Here is a 22,786-nt window from a genome sequence, read left to right as displayed (position 1 = left end):
CATCAGTCAACCTCACTAAAAGGGTGAGAAAACTTACAACTGGTCACTGGAGGTAACAAAAGAAAGAAAAGGATCAATTAGCATAGATTCCCTTTTTATTGATATGCTTCACATGGTCAATGATACAGTACATTGTGATTCAAACTAAAGGAAATGTGGCCCGTGAGACGACATTATCCGAAATACAATAAAAGACAGTGATAAAATACATCCTGAGGTCAATATTAGTCATTAAAAAGTAAAACATGTGCTTTGGAGTATCAACTGGGGATTTTTGCAGTATTTTCTTTTATATCGTAAATCACTAGAAATGGTCTCTGATGCCATCTGTGTGTCTGCCAATGTGTCTAAGTCCATTAGCACTCAATAAACAAGTGGTACCTCATGTAAAGTGCACATACTCTTGTTCATTAGGGGTGCCTGGAAGATTATTTGCATGTGGGTGAAATGTTTGAACTTCAAACAGACAGTGAACGATAAAATTCAAGAAAAAAAGTAAAACTTGTGAGGTATTTAGGGCACTGCTAAAATGTAGTGATGAGACAGTGATCCTTTGAGTCACTGTGGAATCTTGCAAGCATGAAGACAACCCATCATCATGGGATTAGGAGTGTGTAGACATGCTACACTTTTATCTATTGATGTATTATATGTGTTGAGTATATAGAGCGTGGTACCTGTATGTACTTGCATGTACTGGCCTCTGTGTGTGTGTGTGTGTGTGCGTGTGTGTGTGTGCTTGTGTGTGTGTGTCAGAGCCGTGGGACACAGTTCTTTAGCAGCAGAGGTTTCATCAAGTCCAGGATGTCCAAGTTGGGATCCAGTGACCTGCCGAGACCCTCCAGCACCATGATGGCAAACACGATGGAGGCAAAATTACTCTCCAGCTTCACCTAGAAAAACAGTCAACATCGAGGTTAACAGCTCAGCATACACCATTTTGGCAACAGAGTCATTGCATCACAATCAGTTCTTTGACTTTTGCAATTTTTTTAATCCTTTTAACTATCCCTTTAAGATTTGATTGTGTAGTACATGAATTTGACGGCTCGAATAATAATGTGCAAACTGACACTGTACACTGTTTCCTATATACACACACAACAGATTAAGAGCCTTTTAGTGTAGCATTTTAAATACTTCCATAAATTCCTATGGTCACGTTTTATTTTGGTTTGTCTTTAATTACTCCTGTTTCTGAGGACACTTTATTTTGCAGTTAGATCTCCCTAACAGCAACATGAAGAGCACAGTGGTTTAATCTTACATTTATTCAACTAAATCTCTAAGGCACTGCAAGCAAATCTAAAACATTACCTGATTTAAAAAAAAAAACTTCACTTGGAGTTTTTACCTGTCATAATGTCACTTAAAGCCTAAGCTATATAGAGTAGGGCTCTAAACCAGATGAGCACTTTTTCAACATGATGAATGCAACTGTCTGATATTTCACCTTGTGTTTGATGAGTAGACCAAAGACATTGGAGAGCAATTCACCCACTTGGAACTATAAATGCAGCAAAAACACAGTCAACAAAACCAATCCAAAGTAATCAGATAATAAAAACAGAGTGCTTCTTAAATCATAATAGAGCTCACAGGAAGCCAGAAGCATTATATCAAAGCATGGTGTGCTATTGTAATAACAATCACAGGGCATGAGGGCAAAATTCAATTTACTTTATAATGTTGTAAGATAATGATCATGACTGTCATAGCCCTCATCATGCCCCCGCACCAGATACACAAATCAGACACAATTAGACAGCACACATTGAGGTTAGTACCTTGCCCAGAGAGAGGGTGTTGCTGAGGGCATGATCTACCAGCTGGGCCATCTCCTTCTTAAACTGCGGCACGTCTTGGCACTCGTTGGCCCGAGCGTGATGCAGGAGCAACTCAGCCACTTTCTCACCCTGAAGAAAGAAAAACAAAACCACAGATTTAACTAGAGAATTTCCTCTGGGGAAATTCTGAAAGGGCCACGGGGGCTACTGCCGGTGTGTGTACACTATGATGACATTCTTCAGAGATTTCAAACTATGCCCTTTAACCTCAAAATGTGTGTGTGTGTGTGTGTGTGTGTGTGTGTGTGTGTGTGTGTGTAGCATGTGTGAGGAGTGTGCGTGCTTACGCGCATGTGTGTGTGTGAACAGAATTAACTGACACCTGTTAATGAAAGAGTGACAGCAGCCAGATGTGGACTGGAATTTCTGGCCTTGAACAGAAAGCATTTTTGGCAAAACCATAATACCTATCATTGATCCGACTTCACTTTGAGCGTCCCGAGTTCTTCCTGAACGTCTACATATGGGTTTTTTTTAAGAAAAATGAAAAAATAGCTTTGTTAGAGCGATCTAAAAAAACTGTTACATCTCCCTTCTTTTAGAAATCTCCCTGCGTTTTTAATATGGAAGCCAATGAGGCTGTTGATGCGTGTTGGTGGTGCATCTGTGCGTCCTACGCCCAAACTATAACTCTTCGCCCACTCTTCGTGCGATTGCCCCGAGGCCCTAATTAAGGCAGGAGGTTTACTTAAAGATTACATTCCTTTTTTGTTTGCCATTTTTAAGCTTTTTTATGAATTAAAGTCTGACTTGAGTTGCTGTGGGAAAAAAATAAGTGTATAGATGTTTTAAAATGTGCTCTACTACATTCATGTATAGTGAGAAATGTCTAAAATTCCATATTTCCTGATTTATCCTGAAATTGGAAATATCTATTAAAAGATTGCACTACTTTATCAAGTTCATAGTTCAGAATGAAGCTTCATGTTTGTACATTTTCCCACATTACCTGATGCATCACCACAGCTGTGAAAACAGCTTTTAAGTTGCCAAGGTCATTGTCGCTGAGCTGGGCTACGATGCCAGCGTCCAACAGCACCAGCTGGAGCGGACATGGATCTGGTCTGACGCTCACCAACACTGTGTCCCACAAGTCAGTAAGGGTGGTCTTACCATGGGCCTCCCCAGATTTACCAGCACTGTCAGTGGAACCAGGGTGAGGCCCCAAACGGTGGACCAGAATGTTCCCGGGATGGAGATCCCCATGGACAAAGTTATCTACAAAAACCTGGATTACAGACATACAGATTGAGACAATGTAAGTGAACATACAATCAAGCAAAATCACATTCACACACGTTATCAGAAAACAGTAATGGTAAGAATTGATTCGAAGCAACTGATATTCAGCAGGTGATGTATCTCACCATCTTAAGCATGGCCTCTATTCCCATCCTGGCTATTTTCGCCTTCACCTCCTGAGGAACCTCGGAGCTCAGGAAGTTGGATACAGGCTCACTCTCCTGAACAAAAAGGTTGATTATAAAATGAAAAAATGCATTTATAAGATATTCATTGAACCAGAATAATTCTATATACTGCCTAGAAATCACAGACTTAAGGCCTCATGCGGAAACAGATAGTCTTAAATTTCTCTATTTTTTCTTAATTTTCTGATGGAGAAAAAATAAAAGAGAAGCCAACTTCAAGTGCACCAAATGTTCCTAATCATCCATATATTCTCTTACTCAGATGTGCTAAATGATAAATCCCACTTTATCATAGTTTTTTATTAGCATAGGTAACCCCCTCTAAACACTATACAGGAACAGGTGTTGTGATGTGAAGAAATACTCGGCACATGCCAAAGAACTGAAGAGATGCCACCAAAAAAGACTGAGAAGAAAAGCAGTAGTAAAAATCATTGTTCCTTTTGAATAAAGTTAAACAAAATAAACATAATTGTAACATTAAAATCAAAAAAGCCAGCTAAAACATAGAATAATATATGAATAGAATAATCCAAATTTGATTTTATGATACTTATGCTCCTCAAATGTTCCTGAATTTTTTTACTTTAAGCTCTTGCATTGGACAAAAGAGTTGTGGATGTGGACTGTCAAATCAAGATATTTTATTTCTTATCTCAGTGAGTAAAATTTTCTCTAACCTAAGAAAAGAGCAAAAAAAAAGAAAACATCTGTGCATCCCAAAAATCAGTGAGCACCAAGGTTATTGTAGTTAACGAAAACTAGAATTGAAAAAACATTTTCGTTATCTGAAATAAAAATAAAAATGAGAGTTTTTGAAAAAACGATAATTAAGTGAAACTGTATTTTGTGGTTACAAAACTAAGTAAAACGAACTAAAATTAGAGTGAAAATGTCCTTAGTTTTCATCTTTGTCAACTTTTTATATACATAAACGTTTTTGGTTGATATGAAACCTATTTCATCTATCTGGTTTTATGACTTAATAAACTTATTGGGGCTGAGATGGATCAGACAAAGGATATAAAGGCAACATTATTGTTACCTTATTGAATCTCGCACCCAACAAATACCCCATTACAAAAAAACTAAAACTAACACTAAAACTAATAAAAACTAAACTAAAACTAAGCATTTTCTTAAAAATAAAAACTAGCAAACTCACTATGAAAACGAATTAAAACTAAATGAATTTGAAAACAAAAAATCACAGCGAAATTAAAACTAAAACTAATGAAAAATCCAAAACTTTTATAACCTTGGTGAGCACTAACAAAGTAAGAACAAATTGTGGGTATGAACAAATAAACAAAAATAAGAGAAAATTGGTTTGCATATCACTTCCTGCATGAGGCCCATTGTGTCACATACGCTGAGTTTGCTAAAGAAGACAGTAGTTCAGTAATTACAGTGTGCATATGATATTCTGATGTGACTTTTTTGTACTCTATATTTAGAGCTTAATGTATCATTCAATCAGTTTGTATTTTCCTTAGATTTTAAATTCCTTTGTACTTACTTCAAAAGTTTCCACTAAAATGGTACTGGTGACAAATGGTCGTAAGGTAGTTGGGAACTTGATATAATCCACATTGCGGAAATTATACTGGAAACGCTCGATGTTCCTGGCCTCAAAGCGGAGATCAATCTGAAATAAAAGTTCAGTCAGGTCATTGAAATGATTAGACTCTTCCAGCTTCTCTTCTTTTTACATTCTGTTCTCTATACAGAGATGCAAAGGAAATAAGAGCTTTCTTTAGCCAATAATGAAAAGTTTTATATTGTGCCTTACAATACGTAGACTGACAGTGGCAGAACCGCCATGCAAGGCATTGGCCTACTAGTGATGTTCGATAACACCGATTTCCTTTCCAATCCGATACTGAGTAAAATTCAGGCTGGTATCGGTGATACCGATCCGATACCAATACTTTGTGCAAATACACCTAATATGCCTGGTAAATCTAAAAAGAGTGTATTTCAAATGGCTTAAGAATGAATACAAGACATCAGAGTCACTTATTTAGCTATTTATTTTAAACTCAGAAGTATACGGACTCATTCACAATATAGCTTCTTTTCCGCTCCGCCACTGAATTACACACACACACTTAGAGAGAGAAAAGTGAGCAGCAGCGTGCCACTGCGCTTACGTATGACGCACTTACCCAGGCGGAAGAAAAAGTAGTTCCTACCAGCAGCGTGTCATTTAGACAAGATCGGAATAGTTTAGTTACTTTCCACCGTATTCCTCTTAATGATATACATTACCACAAATGACTGAAGTATCAAAAGTATCGATATTTTCATTTGAGAATCGATTTTAGAGCATACAGATCTGGTATCGGAAGTATCAATATTTCAGTATCGATCCGCACATCACTATGGCCTACCTCCTGAGACACAGCTGCCCCACAATGTGTAATATATGAGATCTAACAAATTATTTGAGCAAAAAGTTTAACAACACGTTACAAATCTGTATGATTTCAAATGTGGGGTCTTAATATTCCTACCTGTTTGGTCATTAGCTTCTCAAACTCCTCTACTATCTCACACAGGCTGAGCCACTTGAGTCCAGGCAGGCAGTTCACGAGCCAGCTGGCCCCTTTCATCAGCAGTAGGTCAATTTCCACCTGCCTCCTGACGCTTGGATGGACCACCTGTAAGACACCAGAAATCATTCATAATCATCTGCTGACAGGCTTACAGAATATATGACAGTCCACAGTGACAAACAATCATTCAGGAATGATTTAGTATTAACAGCTGCAACATGAAGGAGCACCATTGAAAGCCTGCTCTGTCTCGTGGGACTGTATGATATGCCGGGTGTACAGCACAAGACAGGAAGGACTTGGGTGTAGGGTTGTCAAAAGTATCGATACTCAAAAAAGTATCTAAAACTAAAACGTTGTATCCGGATACAATACTCATTTTCAAAAGTATCGAGTATCTGAAGCTTGTTGTCATATTTGCAGTTTCTTTTTGCACAACTGTTTTTTTTATTATAAATATTTAACCTGTGGTCCTGTTAATTTTACATGTTTCATTTTTCTTGTTAATAAAAATATTTCTGTTAAATTTTGGGGTCTTTGTTTTTATCCTTGTAGTATCGAAAATGGTATCGAGTATCGAATATTTTCCTGAGTATCGGTATCGAGTTGAAAATTTTAGTATCGTGACAACCCTAGTTGGGTGGTAAGACCAGCACAAAGGATTGTGGGACGACCACTCCCAGACCTGGACTCGGTCACAGACCTACACTGCAAAAAAAGAAAAGTTGGGTGAACTCAAAATTTCCAGGCAACAAACTTTGATTAAATTTTAAGTTGGACAATTAAACTAAATACTTTAAGTTTTTGAGTTTGCTCAACTCTGAATTCAGATTTTTGACCTTATAATTTCACGTTGTAATAACTTTTAATCCTTACTTCTGCAATGTGCTGAATTGGCACGATTGTAACGCCACTTTGAAATGTCAGCTAATGTTGCGACCACAATTTTGAGTTAGCATTGATACGGTAATAGCTACCCGCTAGCATCAGTTAGCCGCTAGCATCAGTTAGCAGCTAGCATCAGTTAGCCGCTAGCTTTCGCTAATGACCGAATTTCACCGCTTTCCCGCATTTCACAACAAAGAAATAAGAGTTAGCAGAACTATTGTCCCTTGTTGTGAACCCCAACTTAAAGATATAAATAACAACAACTCAGCAACTTGTTTTTGAGCAGACAACTGGCTTCCTTTGTTGTGCTAACTTACATTATTGCCCTAAATGTCAATAATTTATATTTCCAAGTTTTACCAATTTAAATCACTGTTTTAGGCCAAAAAATACAAGTTGGCTTTTTTTTGCAGTGTACCCGGGTTTACAGACTGTTTGTCCCCCTGCCTTCAAGACGGAGGTTCAGAACAATAAAAACCTGGACTAACAGATTGAGGAACACTTTCTTCCCCAGTGCTGTGACCTCCATCACACCTTCTACACCCACACACCCTAGCCCCGAAAAACTGTGATATTGTTGTGTGCTGCTAGTATTTATCTATTTTTATTTATCTTTTTGTTTTGTTTTTCTTTCTACACCCCCCATTCAGCTATTTCTTCATATCTTGTTTTCAACTGTAAGTTCTATGTCTCTTGGTTCCAATAATTTTCTGTATGTTTAAGTCTTTTTTTATGCCTTTTTACCGAAAAAATACCAAACTGAATTTCGTTGCATATTGTACAATGACAAAAAAGGATCTTAAATCTTGAAAAAACACTATTTTACAATATGTCCAAAAACAGAAAAAAACGTCATAGTATATAGTATTTCAAAAAAAGTTTTTAAAAAACGGTCATAGTGTAGTTTGTCCAAAAATGGCAAACAATACTGTAAAATAGCACATCATGGTCATGGTAATAGTATTGTATATCCTAAAATATCAAGAAAACACCTTGTTATAATATGTCTAAAAATTTAGAAAACAATAACATGTACATCATGCTCATGCAATTCATATGAAGGCAATGTATTATAGTGGAAATTAATATATTAGTCATTCAAATACACATTGAAAATGAAATAAATTAAAATGTAAAGTAGTTAAAGACAAATTACAGCAGAACACCACTAATATATTTCTATATTAACAATATAGAAACTAAAACCAAATGTTTACAAGACAACAGAGGACTGAGACAGATCATAGTTATATGGACTTGATCTCAGGGTAAAAAAATTTAAATAATAATAAAACAACAGAAAAGATTCCATGGTTGCTACGTTTGTCTCTAAGTAAGTCAAGTATATGAGATCAGAATTTAAACAAAAACAACTTCTCAGACGGTCAAAAAAAATATCTTTCTGAACTTTCACTCGACGATTTCTCAGAAATTATCTCTTCATCTCTGAACTTTTTGCATCCTGTCAAGAGTTAAAGACCCAAAGTGAAAAGTTACAGCGAGAAAAGTGACTTCCATCATGGAAAATGTGAGATTTAAACACTAAAAATCTGCATTGTTTTCTATATATTTTACTGTTGAGACGTTCAGATCTCTCACAGTTTACTGATGTTTAGTCAATCTGCTCTGTTTAAACCCTGCTCCTTTATTCAATATAAAATAATATATTATATTAATTATAATTAATTAATTATTATTAATATATTTATAGGCGTTACAAAATAATGAATACAAAATATTTATTCATCACCTAACTGCTGATATTTTCAATTCAAATGTAGCCATAAGCTAGCAGCTTTGAAGTGTTTGAGCTTTGTAGATGTGCAATTTTGTACAGTTTCTAGCAACATGTGTAACATAATATATGGAGTTTAGTGGTGGAGGAAGCACTCAGACACTAAAAGGTTAAATAACACAGTGTAGAACTGCTCCATTATAAGGAAAAGTGCTGAATTCGAAATAGAAGTCAAGTAAAAGTACATAGGCATTATCACTAAGATGCAGCCTACTCAATGTACCAAAAGTAAAAGTAAAAGCTCCTCCACACAGAAAAACTTTCCACACTGTACAGAGCATGTGAGGAACACGGGTTAAAGGGGCCCAGCAGCCTATTTTTCACTCTGGAGGCCCCTGAAAATGAATCTGGCCCCCATAAACTTCAGGAGTAGAAATTGGTCATATATGCTTGTGAAAAGAAATGTCAATTTTTTTAGGGAAATCTCAAATTTTGGTTGAAAAGTACATCAAAGAGACAGCCATTATATATACATGGTCGCCCGTAAAGTTGGAATACAATATTTTTTACCTCTTTCCATGAAATGATTGTGACAATGTGAGTTATATTTGACAGATAAAGTGTTTATCTTCTCAAAACTTTATTAATCGATGTCTTCCAAACATATCACAATGAAAATGAAGCTACAATTAACAGAGGATTGTATCTGAAAACAAAATTATTCCAACTTTATGGGCGACCTATGTATATATTTTCTGTATGTATGTCATGTTATCCAAAACAGTGATGTTAAATAGTAATAAAAAGGATGTTAGCACTATAAACCAGCAGCTTGCACATCATGCTCATGCAATTCATATGAAGGATAAATATTATTATATTAGATAATCATTCAGATACACATTAAAAATAAAATAAATAAAAATGTAAAGTTGTTAAAGACAAATAACAGCAGAACACCACTAATATATTTCTATATTAACAATATAGAAAACTAAAACCAAACATATACAAGACAACAGAGGACTGAGACAGATTCATAGTTATATGGACTTGATCTCAGGGTAAAAATATTTATATAATAATAATAATAATAAAACAACAGAAAAGATTCCATGGTTGCTATGTTTGTCTCTAGGTAAGTCAAGTGTATAAGATCAGAATTTAAACAAAAACAACTTCTCAGACTGTCAAAAAAATATCTTTCTGAACTTTCACTCGACGATTTCTCCCAAATTATCTCTTCAACTCTGAACTTTTTGCATCCTGTCAAGAGTTAAAGACCCAAAGTGAAAAGTTGCAGCGAGAAAAGTGACTTCCATCATGGAAAATGTGAGCTTTTAACACTGAAAATCTGCATTGTTTTCTATGTATTTTACCGTTGAGATGTTCAGATCTCTCACAGTTTACTGATGTTTCAAAATCAGAATTAATCAAAATTACTTTATTTATCCCTAAGGGGGAATTCAGTTAGTCTGGTAGAATCTCTGGAAGAAATTAGTCAATCTGCTCTGTTTAAACCCTCCTCCACCTCGGGTCACTTACAGACTTATTAAACTTATTAAAGTGGAAATTAATAAACTACATTATAAATAATGTATGAAAGGATCGATTTTTACCGTAATAAAGCACAAAACTCTGCATTTATTTTATTCAATATACAATGATATATTATATGTTTATATAGCAGGGCTCCAGACTAACTCATTTTAACTTGACTAACTTGAAATTTTTAGGGGCACAAGCAAAAAATTTAGGGGCACACCTTACATCGTCCTGCAACGCAATTATTCACATTTACCCCATTTTAACTATATAAGCCTTAAATAGTTAAAATGGGGTACATGTGAATAGTTGCGTTATATATATATATATATATATATATATATATATAATTAAAGTGCAGTGTAAAAATGCACAAAACTACTTCTTGCAATTAATGTTGGTCTGCTGTTCTTGCACTGAAAAAAAAATCACAGTAAGTGGTTATTTTTTATTTGCTTCAAACCTTTTTTTATTCCTATTTATACTGTTATACATGCATTTGAGCATGAAATATGTTAAGTTACTGCACTGTAAACGTATTTAAACTTGCAGTTTCATCATATCTGATTAAGTGCACGGTCCTATATGTGGCCCTGCGGTAGTGTCGATGAAAAATTGTGGCCCCCTCCAACATTTAAGTTGCCCATCCCTGTTATAAGGCCTACTAATAAATGCTTCGGTAATGAAAAAAACAACTACTTTAAGAATATTACAAATATTTAATTTTATTTTAAGGTCACAAATAAATAAAAATGAAATAAACTCCATTTTACATCCTTAAGAGTTTAATATACCCCTTAAATTTTGTTAAAGGAAATTCTTCCCTAACAATAAAATATGCAGTATTAAATTTTACTATTTAGTGCTGAGATTTTCACACCCACCTTGATAGCTACTGGAATCATATGCTCCTTCTCTGCATTGCTCTCCCCATGTTGCCACTCTGGGTGCCTTCTCTCCTGAAAGCCGTCCTCCTCGTCCTTTCTCCCCCTCCAGAGCTGCCACAAGGACCTGACCATTCCTTTCAGACCAGGGATCTCCCAGGCTTGGAGCAAGTCTTCTTTCTCCATGTCCTCCACCAGCGACTGGAAGGCTTGGTCTTCCACCTTGTCCACCTTCGCCCAGCCTCTGTATACCTGTGCCACACATCCTGAACCCACTGGCTCTTTGCTTTCAAATACTAAAACCCTCCTCCAGCCCTCCCCGAAGGCCCTCCCTAGACACTGCTTGGTGTGGGCCCAGGAGTGAGGGCGCACCTGTACGTGAAGCCTGGAGAAACGCTCACAAAACTCCTGAGAGAAGATGTCCCGTCTGGTGCTGGCCCACTGCCCCAGTTTGATGAAAGTGGGTCCAGATGTTTCAACCACCCACAGCAGAGCATCCAGCCAGAGAGATGCCCAGCGAGTGGACACCAGAATCAAGGGGGACAGGAGAAGCAGGGGGCCAAATTTGAGCAGCAGCACCACTGCACGAAGGCTGAGGCGGAGAAAAAATAAAACTTTGTGCACTTGGACTTTGGCTAGAGACTTTTTCACTACGTTTTGGCGTGGAAGAGCAGCTTCCTGGCATTGGGCTGCACAGGATGATGCACTGACTGCACCCCAACATAACAACGTCACCTTGGGGAACTGGGTTAAAATCTGCCCTCTTTTAACAAAACACGCCCTGGAGCTCTGGATGAGCCTGGTTCTGGTAAAGGAGCCAGTTCTCTGTAAAGTGTACCTCAGGTTGAGAAGGGCTGCTCTTACTCCAAACATGGTCATGTTTTCAGAGGTGAGTTGATCCACAGACAGCTGTCTTGTATGTACGAAAACTGCTTTGCATTACCAATTAAGAATGAATCCAAACTCGGAGTAATATATGGCCTACATGGCAAAATCTACGAGTTCATGGTGGGCATTCCACCTTAAAGAGACAACCTTGATGAATGCTGCAACATTTGCCTGTTTTACTACAAAGTCATGGCGTTACATTAACTTACGGTCAGTTACTGTATTCTCCTGTAAGCGGGAGGAGACTGCATTGCTTCTTTTCCACTGTCGACAAGTTAAGATATTTCATATAATTTCAGGTGGCGTTGCTGTTATTGCACAAGCCAAAAAACGTTATCTATCTCCATTGATAACTGAACATCCATAAAAACATCGCATCGCAACACAGCTGTCGTACGTCCGGGTGTGACGTAACGCCGACGACACCACGTGGTTTCATCTTAAAGGCGCATAGACAACAAAAAGAAAACGAACTTTGGAGAGCTGTTTTTGATTAATTAGAATTGATTTTGAGTTCGTGTATATGTGGGGTTTTTTTTTTAGCTTATACGTGTAACTTTTTTTTATCTTATTTTGTTTTGCTGTTAGAAAAATGGCAAGTTATCTGGTTGAGGAGACCAACTGACGGACCTCGTAGATTTTTTTTTTAGAAGTTAAATGGCTAATAACTACTAAAGCTATTGAATCAAAACATCTGACATACAGTCTATGCATACTACACACAGACGGACAACGCTATTTATTTGTATACATTTTTTTAAAGATAACTGCAGAGACGTCAACTGCCCTACAGATGGAGACATATCATCTGGTATTCTGTGTTCCGTTTGGCTCCTCTCTCCTCCTACTAGAAGGAAGCAAGGAAATTAAATGAGGAAAAGGGGTGCAAAGGTGAGCATAATAATTGAGGCTGTTGCTTGTAACTATACCCTTTTGACCAAGGAGTGCTGGCAAAGCACAGGGTTAACCACAACATTCTGTCCTAGGAAGCCTTTCCGTATACCCATATGACCATACCATTTAGTATGTTCCAATACATGTCAAATGCAGTATGCAGGTTACAACGTTCACAAAGTGCTTTGACAGAACAAAACTCATGCAAAAATAAGAAACCAATATATATATATATATATATATATATATATATATATATATATATATATATATATATATATTCCAGAATTTAATTGAAAATTATGCAGTTTAATGTCTCAGTGTACTCTGAAATGAATGCACATTTGCAACATTTAAAATTCTTTATTGAGCATGATAGTGTTGTGATAGATTCAAAATCACATTTTATGTTGGACTAAAGGACTAAAAAAAGACACAAAATGACGAAAAAAACAAAACACAAAATTACAAAAAAGACACCAAAAGACACAAAATGACTAAAAAAAGACACAAAATGACCAAAAAAAACCCCCAGAAAATTACAAAAAAGACACCAAAAGACACAAAATGACTAAAAAAAGACACAAAATGACCAAAAAAAACCCCCAGAAAATTACAAAAAAGACACCAAAAGACACAAAATGACTAAAAAAAGACACAAAATGACCAAAAAAAGGACACAAAATGACTTACAAAGACATGAAAGAATTAAAAAATGGACAAAATAGCTCAAGACTCCATAGAGTTAAGTTGTTAACCCATTTCTTGTTCCCTGAAAAAAGGCCTACTTGTATAATTCTGAAATGTACATTCTTTTTCAGTTTTGGTTAAGCTTACCTTTTTTATTTACCTCTGGCAGTTCACCACTTACCTCTGTACCCTTTCAAGCTGTTCATTTGGCTTGAACTGCTTGAATTTTTATATATATTCTTCTTCATTGTTGGTTTCTTATTTTTGCAAGAGTTTTGTTCTGTCAAAGCACTTTGTGCACGTTGTAACCTGCATACTGCATTTGACATGTATATATATATATATATATATGTATGCATGTATGTATGTATACCACACAAGTTAGAAAGACCAACATAACATGAATGCAAGTCTGTAAAAATGTGTTTTGAGAAGTGACTTAAAAGAATTCAGTGATTCAGCGAGCCTCAGGTCCTCAGGCAGGGCATTCCAAAGTCGAGGGGCCTTGATGGCAAACGCCCTATCACCTTTAGTTTTGAGCCTGGACTTTGGAACAGCCAGAAGGGAGTGTCAATATAGGTGTCAATATCTCTGAAATGTAACTTGGAGCCAGCCTCTGACGTGTTTTAAAACTGATCAGTAAAATCTTAAAAATCAATTCTAAAATGAACAGGGAGCCAATGTAGACAAGCTAAAAATCAGAGTAAAGTGCTGTCATCTGTTAAAACCAGTAAGAAGCCTAGCTGCTGCATTTTGAAGCAGTTGGAGGCTAGAGAGTGATTTGTGGTTTTTGTCAGAAAGAAGTGAGTTGCAATAATCTAATCTGGAGAATATGAGCGCATGTATTACTTTTTCCAAATTTTAAGTATTTTAAGTATGCAAGCCAGCATGCTTTTCTGACTCTCTGACCACCAATCCTCTGCACAGCATATATAAGAAAAGAGGGTTAAAGTTCAAGGTGCAGTGTTATGAATAAGTAGTATATCCCTATTGTATCTCCATATTTCATGCAACGGTACTTGGTCAGAGCAGCTGCAGTATGCAGTAAAAGTAGAAATAAAGAGTATGCAATTTGAAACGCAGCAATAAGCTAATGACAAGACCCTGGACCTGGATCATCTTCTGTGGGATACAGTCTATATTAATGTTATTAAAAGCTTTTCCTACTTTGACATTTCAAAATGTCTGCTGTAAAAAAACGAAGCTATTTGTTGTAAAAATCCTCATTCATTCCAATTACAGTGGGTCTACCACAGAGGTTTATACTGTGATAAAGTCAAACAGAAGCTTAAATTGTTTCTTTTTGTATTTCAATTTGGCAGAGCAGACCTGAGCAACAACAACAACAACAACAGAAAAAAACAAACAAACTTTTTAACAAGGCAGTTTTAAAAAAAAAGAAGTGTGTTTTAAGATCTCTGAAAATTGTGCTCTGAATTGGATTCTGTGAGATCTTTTGGGAAGTTTAGGAGCAGTAACGGTGAACAACAACAGTAGGTACTGGGGCTACAGTGATTGTTTTTTTTTAGTTCATCTATTTGTTGATGATTATTCCCTTGATTAGCATAAGCCATTAGCATTATGTATGCTTTAAAGTTGCAGGGCCTTGTATGTAAGTTGGAAGAAATTAATGCAACAACAGCTACATTTTCTAGCTGGCTATTGATCAGTTGTTGTTAGGAACGTCATTTGGACGAGCAGAGTAAACAGTATGAGGTCCAGACATTTAACTAAATTACATTAAAACATACTTACTGACTGAAAGCATAGCTGTCTTTTCCTGAACAAATTTCCTACAGAATGGTTTATGTGCTGCTTTATTCTTCTTCTGAAGTATTGGTATTACTGAACTTTTGTATCTGGGCCATATAGAAAAGGAGGAGGCAGTGAACAAAACACACCCTGGGTTTAATTTGATTGTCATTTCCTCTGCTTAAACCAAAGGTCCTGCAATCAGCGACTATGCGCCATCAAGGACTGAGAACTTGCCCCAGCCATGTTCCCAGTCACGGTGTGAGTCCCCTGGACAGTGGGCTCGGTACGCTCCCAGGATCCCATCTGTAGGCCTGATAGAGGACTCTGCAACACAATAAGGTGGGATAAACGCCAAACAGATGTTACCAGCCCCCACCTCCCACTCTGTTCCCTCCACAGCTCTTGATGGACAAGCCAGGCTTTTTTAGATCTCTCTTGCATTTCAAAGGCGAGGTCAGGGTTTGGGCTCAGAGGTCAGCAGGATAGCTGCTCTGCAGAGGTGATGCTGGTAGACACTTTATGAAGGCTGCTCAGTGAAATGACTGTAGGAATGCAGCTAAGGCCCCAAGAAATGCATTTGCATACGGAGATACTTTACTAGCTTTATAATATATCATCACTATTCATTTTCACATGTTTTCTTCTTCTTCTACATTTATTTGACAGATATAGTTACTTTTATTTTGCAGATTGGGATTTTACAATTATACAAATCAGATGATCATTCTACAAAATATGATGCATTGCTATAGATTAAACTAACAAAAGTAGTAGCAGCAACATAACAGCTTGGTGTTTTGGCCTAAAAACTATCTTGAAGATAAAACAATTATTAATATAGTTGTTGATTATTTTTCTGTTAATCGACCACTCGATTAATGGACTAATAGTTTAATCTCTTATCTCCATATATAGTATATCTTTGTCTCAACTTCCCTGAAGCTACTAGAACAATTTTATCAAGTAAAATATTGAAATCTAAGGAGTCACTTTAATGTCTGCAACCCAAGGTAATAATAGTTTTGGATTTTTCATTAGTTTTAGTTTTAATTTCGTTGTGAATTTTTGTTTTCAAATTCAGTTAGTTTTAGTTAGTTTTTAGAGTGAGTTTGCTAGTTTTAGTTTTGTTATTATTTTTTGAAAATGCTTAGTTTTAGTTTAGTTTTTATTAGTTTTATTGTTAGTTTAAGTTTAGTTTTTATTCATTTTAGTGTTAGTTTTAGTTTTTTTGTAATGGGCTATGTGTTGGGTGCCAGATTCAAAGAGGTCATAATACATTTTGCCTTTATTTCCTTTGGTTTATCCATCTTAGCCCCAATAAGGTTATTAACTCTTACAGTTCCAGGTGTTTTGAATTTTGGTTTGAGTGTAGATATCCCAGTCTCAGTAAACATATTTACCATGTGTTGCATGTTCAAATAGAAACACTGAATTATGAATGAAAAAGTTGACAAAAACAAAAACAAAAACTAAAACTTAGTTTTGTAACCACACAAAACAGTTTCAGTTAGTTATCGTTTTTAAAAAAACTATAATAACCTTGCTGCAACCCTACCTCCAATATGAATTTCTAAATGTATCGTGTATCATGTTGTGCATTATCTCTATAAATGACTAGAACACATTTTCAACATAAAGACTGTTAAAACTTTGGAAACTATCCGTTAAACATACAATTGCAATAATGGACTTGCCAAATAGGGCCTGTGGGGTTGAACAGGTTAATTATTAATCACACTGGTCATCTGTATGCATGTCCAGCCTTGTTTCCTGCTCTCTCACTCACTTTTTTTCTCCACTCTTTCCACAGCAGCACTGAGTTACTCTGCAGCCCCGGGCCTGATGGTGAGCTGGACTCCCCAGTTTGTATTCTGTCACTGAGCAGAGGTCAGCGGTAATCAACCCTAACACTGCCAAACCACTTTCTGTGCGAGGACACTCATTCTCACCACACACAGTATTCAGCACAAACCACTTATACTTCTACTCTACTTGTAGTTGTGGTTGTTTACTGGCGCATGTGAACCAGTAAACAAAGTCTTGCAAAGATAAAATAGATGAACAAGTTGTCCCCTCATTGAGAGAGGAAGAGCGGCCCTTGGGCTTCTGTAATTGGTTCCCGGAGGAGGCTGTTATTTATGTATTCAGTTGTGTTCAGCTTTGCCCCTTCCTGCTCCATTCCCCTTTTTTTTTTTTAGCAGGACACTCAGTTTCCCCGGCAACTAGGGCTCCAATCGGCCGGCCAGCTGCAGATTAGTTCAGCGGTGGGGGGTTTAGGTGGGTGGGAGGGGATGTGGAGGGGGGTGATGATGGAAAATGGAGAGGGAGGAGAGAGAGAAGGGAGAAGGAGGGAGGAAGCAAGAAAGGGAGGGGGGTGGGAAAAGTTTGAGAAGGGGAGAGAGAAAGAGAAGGAGCCAGCGTCATTCAGAGATAGGAGCACGAATGAGTGAGTGTGGTTGAGAGCAGAGAGTGGAGAAAGAGCTGTAAACATTTCAGCCTGGAGGCTGGACGGGAGGAGGGATTTCCCTGACTTTGTGCCTTTTTCAAAGTTTTTGTGCGCTTGGAGGTGCACTCTGTGTCTTCTCTGTGTGTATATGTGGGAGGTACAGACAGGGGCTATGCAAAGTGAGAGAAGTTGGAGGCAGGGGTAGGGGTGTACAAACCGTGGAAGAGAGAGAGAAAGACAGAGGGAGAAAAAGGCAAACTACTTAGGAGGAAAGGAACCATGCAAGTGGATGCTGTCTTCTGCTGGGTCAGGTTACGCAAAATGAGAAGCTACCCCAAGAGCACTTCATCAGGGCTCACCCAGCTCAGAAAGGTAATGTGAAAAGTTATAGAGGTTCCCTATGTGATCATGTGTGCTTGCATGTCCTTTTTTAGAAATGTTAGCAAAAAGAAAGTAAGTGAAGTTGTAGTAAAATCTGGATTTCATCTATAAAGCATAATACACTGTATATACCATACTTTCTTTGACCCAAAGTGCTCTGCTCGGTCAGCAAATAATCCATATTGCTTGAGGATCTACCTTCTTGCACGTCCATCAACTTAGCCACCTCACATATTCTCTATAGTCTAAATGTACGTGCTTGCGCGCGACCTTGAATGTGTCAGCATGCGTGTGTGTGTCCATGGACAGAATGTATGTCTATGCTGAAAGCAGTATGGATGGTAAATGTTAGGATGTGGTTTTGTCTGTGTTTATTTGAGCCGTATTTCATTCTGGACTGCTTTGGCTCCAGTTAAAGTATGCCTGAGTGTTGCTCAAGTAGCCAGTCTCAAACTGTCTGCAGCAAGTCCATTACTGCTGCCCACAAGAGACTCATCTGTACCTCACTGAAGTATCTGAGCACACACACACACACACACATACGCATACACTCAATGGCTGTCGGCTCTCATCTGCTCAGTAAATGAAAACAAAGTGTAAAAAGATGATTTGGTGACCATTTGGAGAACAGTCAGAGGGTGCACTAAAACCATCACATTCCAAACCGGCTTGTTGAAGGGGATAGAGAGCAAAGAGGAGAGGATAAGTGAGATGAGCATTCTTCACTGTGAACAAAGGCACCTCTTCATGCAGAGTCCCACCGCTTGTATTGTTGTGAGGAGGCAGGCAGGGGTGGAGACCTCCCCAGGGAGGACAGAGGAGTTCAGGTGGCTCCAAAAAGTTGGAGTGCTTTTCAAGGATTAGGGATAACAAGTTGTTTGTGGATTCATGGTCACTCGTGATGAAAACTGCAGTTGAGTTCGAGAGTTTTTAAGTTTTTTTAACGGTCAAATAGAATGCCAGTGAGGAATAATCTTACTGGTTTCATGGATGTTTAAAATATAAGATTGATGGCCAATTAATGACAGTTAGTACTCTGATGCCCAGGGAGTGATTCATTTTGAATTTCAAGCAGCAGCAGCAACAACAGTTTGTTCAGGAAACTGGGCAATTGGCGCAAGCAGCAACAGCCACAGTGGTGAAACAGACACACAAAATAGGACTGCCTGCATAACCAGTGTTTTTTAACAGACGAATGAATGAAAAAGATATCATCATATTGTATTTGTACACATCATATTCAATTTCTAAGTGATTTCAGGAAACCGCTGTAAAACACAGCAGCACTGACTATGCTTTGTTTTAACAAAGACATCATTGAAAGATGAAAAGGGGACTGGTGAATTAACAAATATTTGTTGGTCAAATAGTTGGTCATATTCTAAGAAGTTGGTATGTTCCAGGAGATATAAAAACAATAATGATTCGTATCCGTCCACCATGTGGAGTTTTTATTGTAAACAAACACAATTTTGTTTGTATTTCTCAACAAAATACACCCTGAGGGCTAACAAAACATCTTGAATGTATTTCCTACCTCATAAAACATTTGCAAAAAGTTTATCGGTGTTTGGAAACATTGTGAAACTTGCAAGACCAACTTCTCCTCAACTGCTGTATTGTTTACCTTACTGCCAACAACAGACAAGATGTGGAATTGCAGGAAAAAAGGACGGCTTCTACAGTACATTTCTTGACTGTGTCTGTGTGCACATGGACAGTTTTTGATGTGATACCAGTTTTATTTACCAATGTATTGGGTAGATTAATGTATAGTTCCTACGAGCAACAAATGTGAAGTTTTCCCACCTCATTACTTCACTCTGCAACTAGAATAAACATGTAGTTTTTGGCATACATATACACATGCCCATGCTCGTAGAACTTGTGATACAAACAATTTCAGGACATTTTCATTAGAATATGCTCTACAGTGGTTAAAAACTCCTTAGGGCACCTTTAAGTTTGATGCATATCCATGCGTCTGTGTAATGTGACTCGGTCATATTACTTCATGTGAGATAACGGATGCTCTGTTGCATGTCATGCCACAGTGTAACAGGAATGTTTGCTGTGTCCTATAAGCACTGACCCTAAAGAGATGGTTATCAACCAGCCAGCGTAATCCATCTCAGCAGCTTCTTCAGTTAGTTCAGCCTGCTGGGCAATCATTAAACCCGAGAACACTGGAACATTTGATTTAATATACTTGATTATAGCGGCTGAAGCGCTCTTTGATTTGGGACCACTTTCCGCGTGACCTCTTAAATTCAGTGTAATTTTCGTATTGGCATAAATGAACGGCTTCAGCAGGTTAATAGCAGTTTTATGGAGCACAAATCAACATTCCTCTGCTCTCCTGTTTCTTTCTGTCCTGGTGTCGTATTTACTCAACTGGGTAAAGTTGAGAGTTTATTGAATTGAGACTGGCTGACTCTCCGGCGCTGTGAGGAGGAGGTTTATAGAGTTGGAGATAAAGACAGAGGGACTGTCTGTCTGCCAGTCAGCAAAGTTGTAATAAGTGAGCTGCAATCTTGTAAAGGGGATCTGGTGTGGAGCCATTGTTTGTGTGTGTGTGTGTGTGTGTGTGTGTGTGTGTGTGTGTGTGTGTACCAGTGTTGCTATCACACACACACACACACACACACACACACACACACACTGGTCTGTCAAATTGGGTCAGTTGTTTACGTTCTGAGTCAGGGGTAGAGGCTAACTGTCTGCATGACTGCTGTGCAAGACAATGTGCACTGTGGTTGAAAAATGGGTATTTGTGACCTTGTATTCATCAGTTGGAATATTAACACTGAATTGCTTAGTCTTCTTCCTTGAGTGATTCATTTGACTCTCAGACACTCATTCATTCTCAGGGCATTTCTCTAATTGGATATTTTCCTCTGTTACTTTCCCTCTTTACCGTCTTTCACACCAAAACACTGACACACTCATATCCATGGCATTCTCACCCAATGCCTATTCATCTTTTCACTCTTTGTGACTCAGGATTATTCGCATAAACACACCCTGACATATCAACACACGCAACACACAAGGTCTTAAATCCACTAAGTAGAGGTGAACAGATTTTTATTATTAGTATGCATGCTTTGTAAGGGAAAAAAAACAACTCCACAAAACTCAAACACCAGATGTTTAGCGTCGTGACTAAGTCTGTCATCTCTCACAACTGAATCCGCTTGCTATTTCTTTCTTGGAAGCATGCTGAAGTTGAGAAATCGGTCTTGATGATTGGTATGAGTCACTAGAGTGCAAATGCATCCAGGAAAACGCTGTTTAGCTTCATGTTGACACCATGGCCTCAATTTACAAGAGAGTTAACTATTAGATGCCCCATTTTTACATGCAGACACGATTTACATTCACATTTTACAAACATTTACAACTGTTGTGTGTGTGTATGTGTTTGTGGTAACATTTAGTCTGCATGTATATGTATGTGTGTGTGCGTGTGCGTGTGTGTGTGTGTGTGTGTGTGTGTGTGTGTGTGTTGCCAGCGACATCTGTCTTCTCTATTCTTTTCTGCTCAGAGAAGTGACAGCAGGCCTTTAGGAGGTTACAGCCTGTATACCCCTCCTCTTACAGGAACTGGCTTTTGACAGGCACTCTGCGGGGCGGCCTGCAACTTAAAGACCCCACCGGGCCAATCTCCTGCCGTCCCCGAGCTGCTGTTGTCGCCCTGGTGACGCGCTCAGAAAGAATGTGTCCTGTGGTGATGGTGAAAGAATTCCTCTTGTTTCGAAGATATGGTGGGGAACGTATTGTCTGTGATGTTGGTAGATGGCCATGGGTTTAGTCATGATCAAAAACACCCACCACCCCCTTTATAGACTCACATACATACACAGATGCATGGATAATGCATACCATCTTAAACACCCGTAACCCTGTCCTTGTTAGAGTCAAACCAACACACATACATGCATGGATAATGCATACCATCACACTGGATACTGGAGGCATTCATCCAGTTGACAGTGGGCCAATGTTTTTTTCATTAGATGCTCCATCAACCCTGACACACACATACAGTATATATGCTCTCACTGCCTGTCGCTTGCAAGCTGTTGCTCTGTCTGCTGAATGTCTGAGTTTTATATTTAAAAGAAATGGGACCATTGAGAGAAAATGGTTGCTGTGACTCTAATTAGGACTTTTAATAGGACATGGCAGGCTGAATCCCTGTCCCGCTGCGTTGTTTACACAGACTACAGTAAAAAAAAAAAAATGTGGGTCTCTAGCAGGGTTCAGTTAGGAGAGAGGGGCAAAGACAGAAGCAGTTTATCATGGCAGGGTGCTGTGATGTGGACTGAGAGAGTCATCACAGCAAACCGATGTTGAGGAAGACAATCCAAAAGCCTAGTGTTTCAAGCTTGGTTTGGCTTTGCAGCTCGTGCCCACTGGCAGCATGTGGCGGTGGCATAAACCCGAACACACACAAACATGTGCAAGAAGACAGGCACAGGCCAAATAAAACACAGACATAGAAATATAGACCAGAACATGCACTGACCGATGGATACAACACATGCCCACACATGCTTTAACATCCATCAGTATGCTGTACTTGCACATGAACATGCATGTACCATTTGTTTGACATCCCCAGCTCGGAAAAAGAGCTTGTATGTGTGGAAGGCTGCCGTCTGGAAAGGAATGCGTCCATCTGGGTTCAAAGTGAAACTCTAATGTGGCTATACAGCTCGTTGATTTAGGCTCTGGTTGCCATGTTATAATGAGCATTCCAAGCAAAATGGGAAAAGGTTACCGCATGCTTTGTTAGTTTGGTTGTGTGCAGCGTGTGTGTATATTTGAGATGGAAGAACT

General features: G+C 38.2%; 2 protein-coding genes across 2 annotated transcripts in view; one reads left to right on the top strand and one right to left on the bottom strand.

Moving 5' to 3' along the window:
- Window positions 1-77: 77 nt before the first annotated feature.
- Window positions 78-12,203, bottom strand: adck2 (aarF domain containing kinase 2). Its single transcript, XM_059336022.1, has 8 exons — window positions 10,888-12,203; window positions 5,794-5,940; window positions 4,797-4,925; window positions 3,215-3,310; window positions 2,797-3,075; window positions 1,788-1,916; window positions 1,454-1,507; window positions 78-893 (listed from the first exon to the last, which is right to left on the bottom strand). Exons 1-8 carry the CDS (start codon window positions 11,764-11,766, stop codon window positions 753-755), a joined length of 1,854 nt encoding a protein of 617 aa, XP_059192005.1. The 5' UTR covers window positions 11,767-12,203; the 3' UTR covers window positions 78-752.
- A 3,223-nt stretch (window positions 12,204-15,426) lies between these two features.
- The window catches only part of si:dkey-82f1.1 (DENN domain-containing protein 2A), a 41,059-nt gene continuing 33,699 nt past the window's right edge, over window positions 15,427-22,786 (top strand). The window contains exons 1-2 of the mRNA XM_059336020.1: window positions 15,427-15,453; window positions 16,928-17,008. The gene's annotated coding sequence lies outside the window, so the exon portion shown is untranslated. The remainder of the gene's footprint in view (window positions 15,454-16,927; window positions 17,009-22,786) is intronic.

Source organism: Centropristis striata, chromosome 6 (assembly GCF_030273125.1).
Source record: "Centropristis striata isolate RG_2023a ecotype Rhode Island chromosome 6, C.striata_1.0, whole genome shotgun sequence".
In the NCBI taxonomy this organism is placed as follows: Eukaryota; Metazoa; Chordata; class Actinopteri; order Perciformes; family Serranidae; genus Centropristis; species Centropristis striata.
The sequence above is the reverse complement of the archived record's forward strand: the minus strand, read 5'-3'. Positions and strand labels throughout refer to the sequence as shown.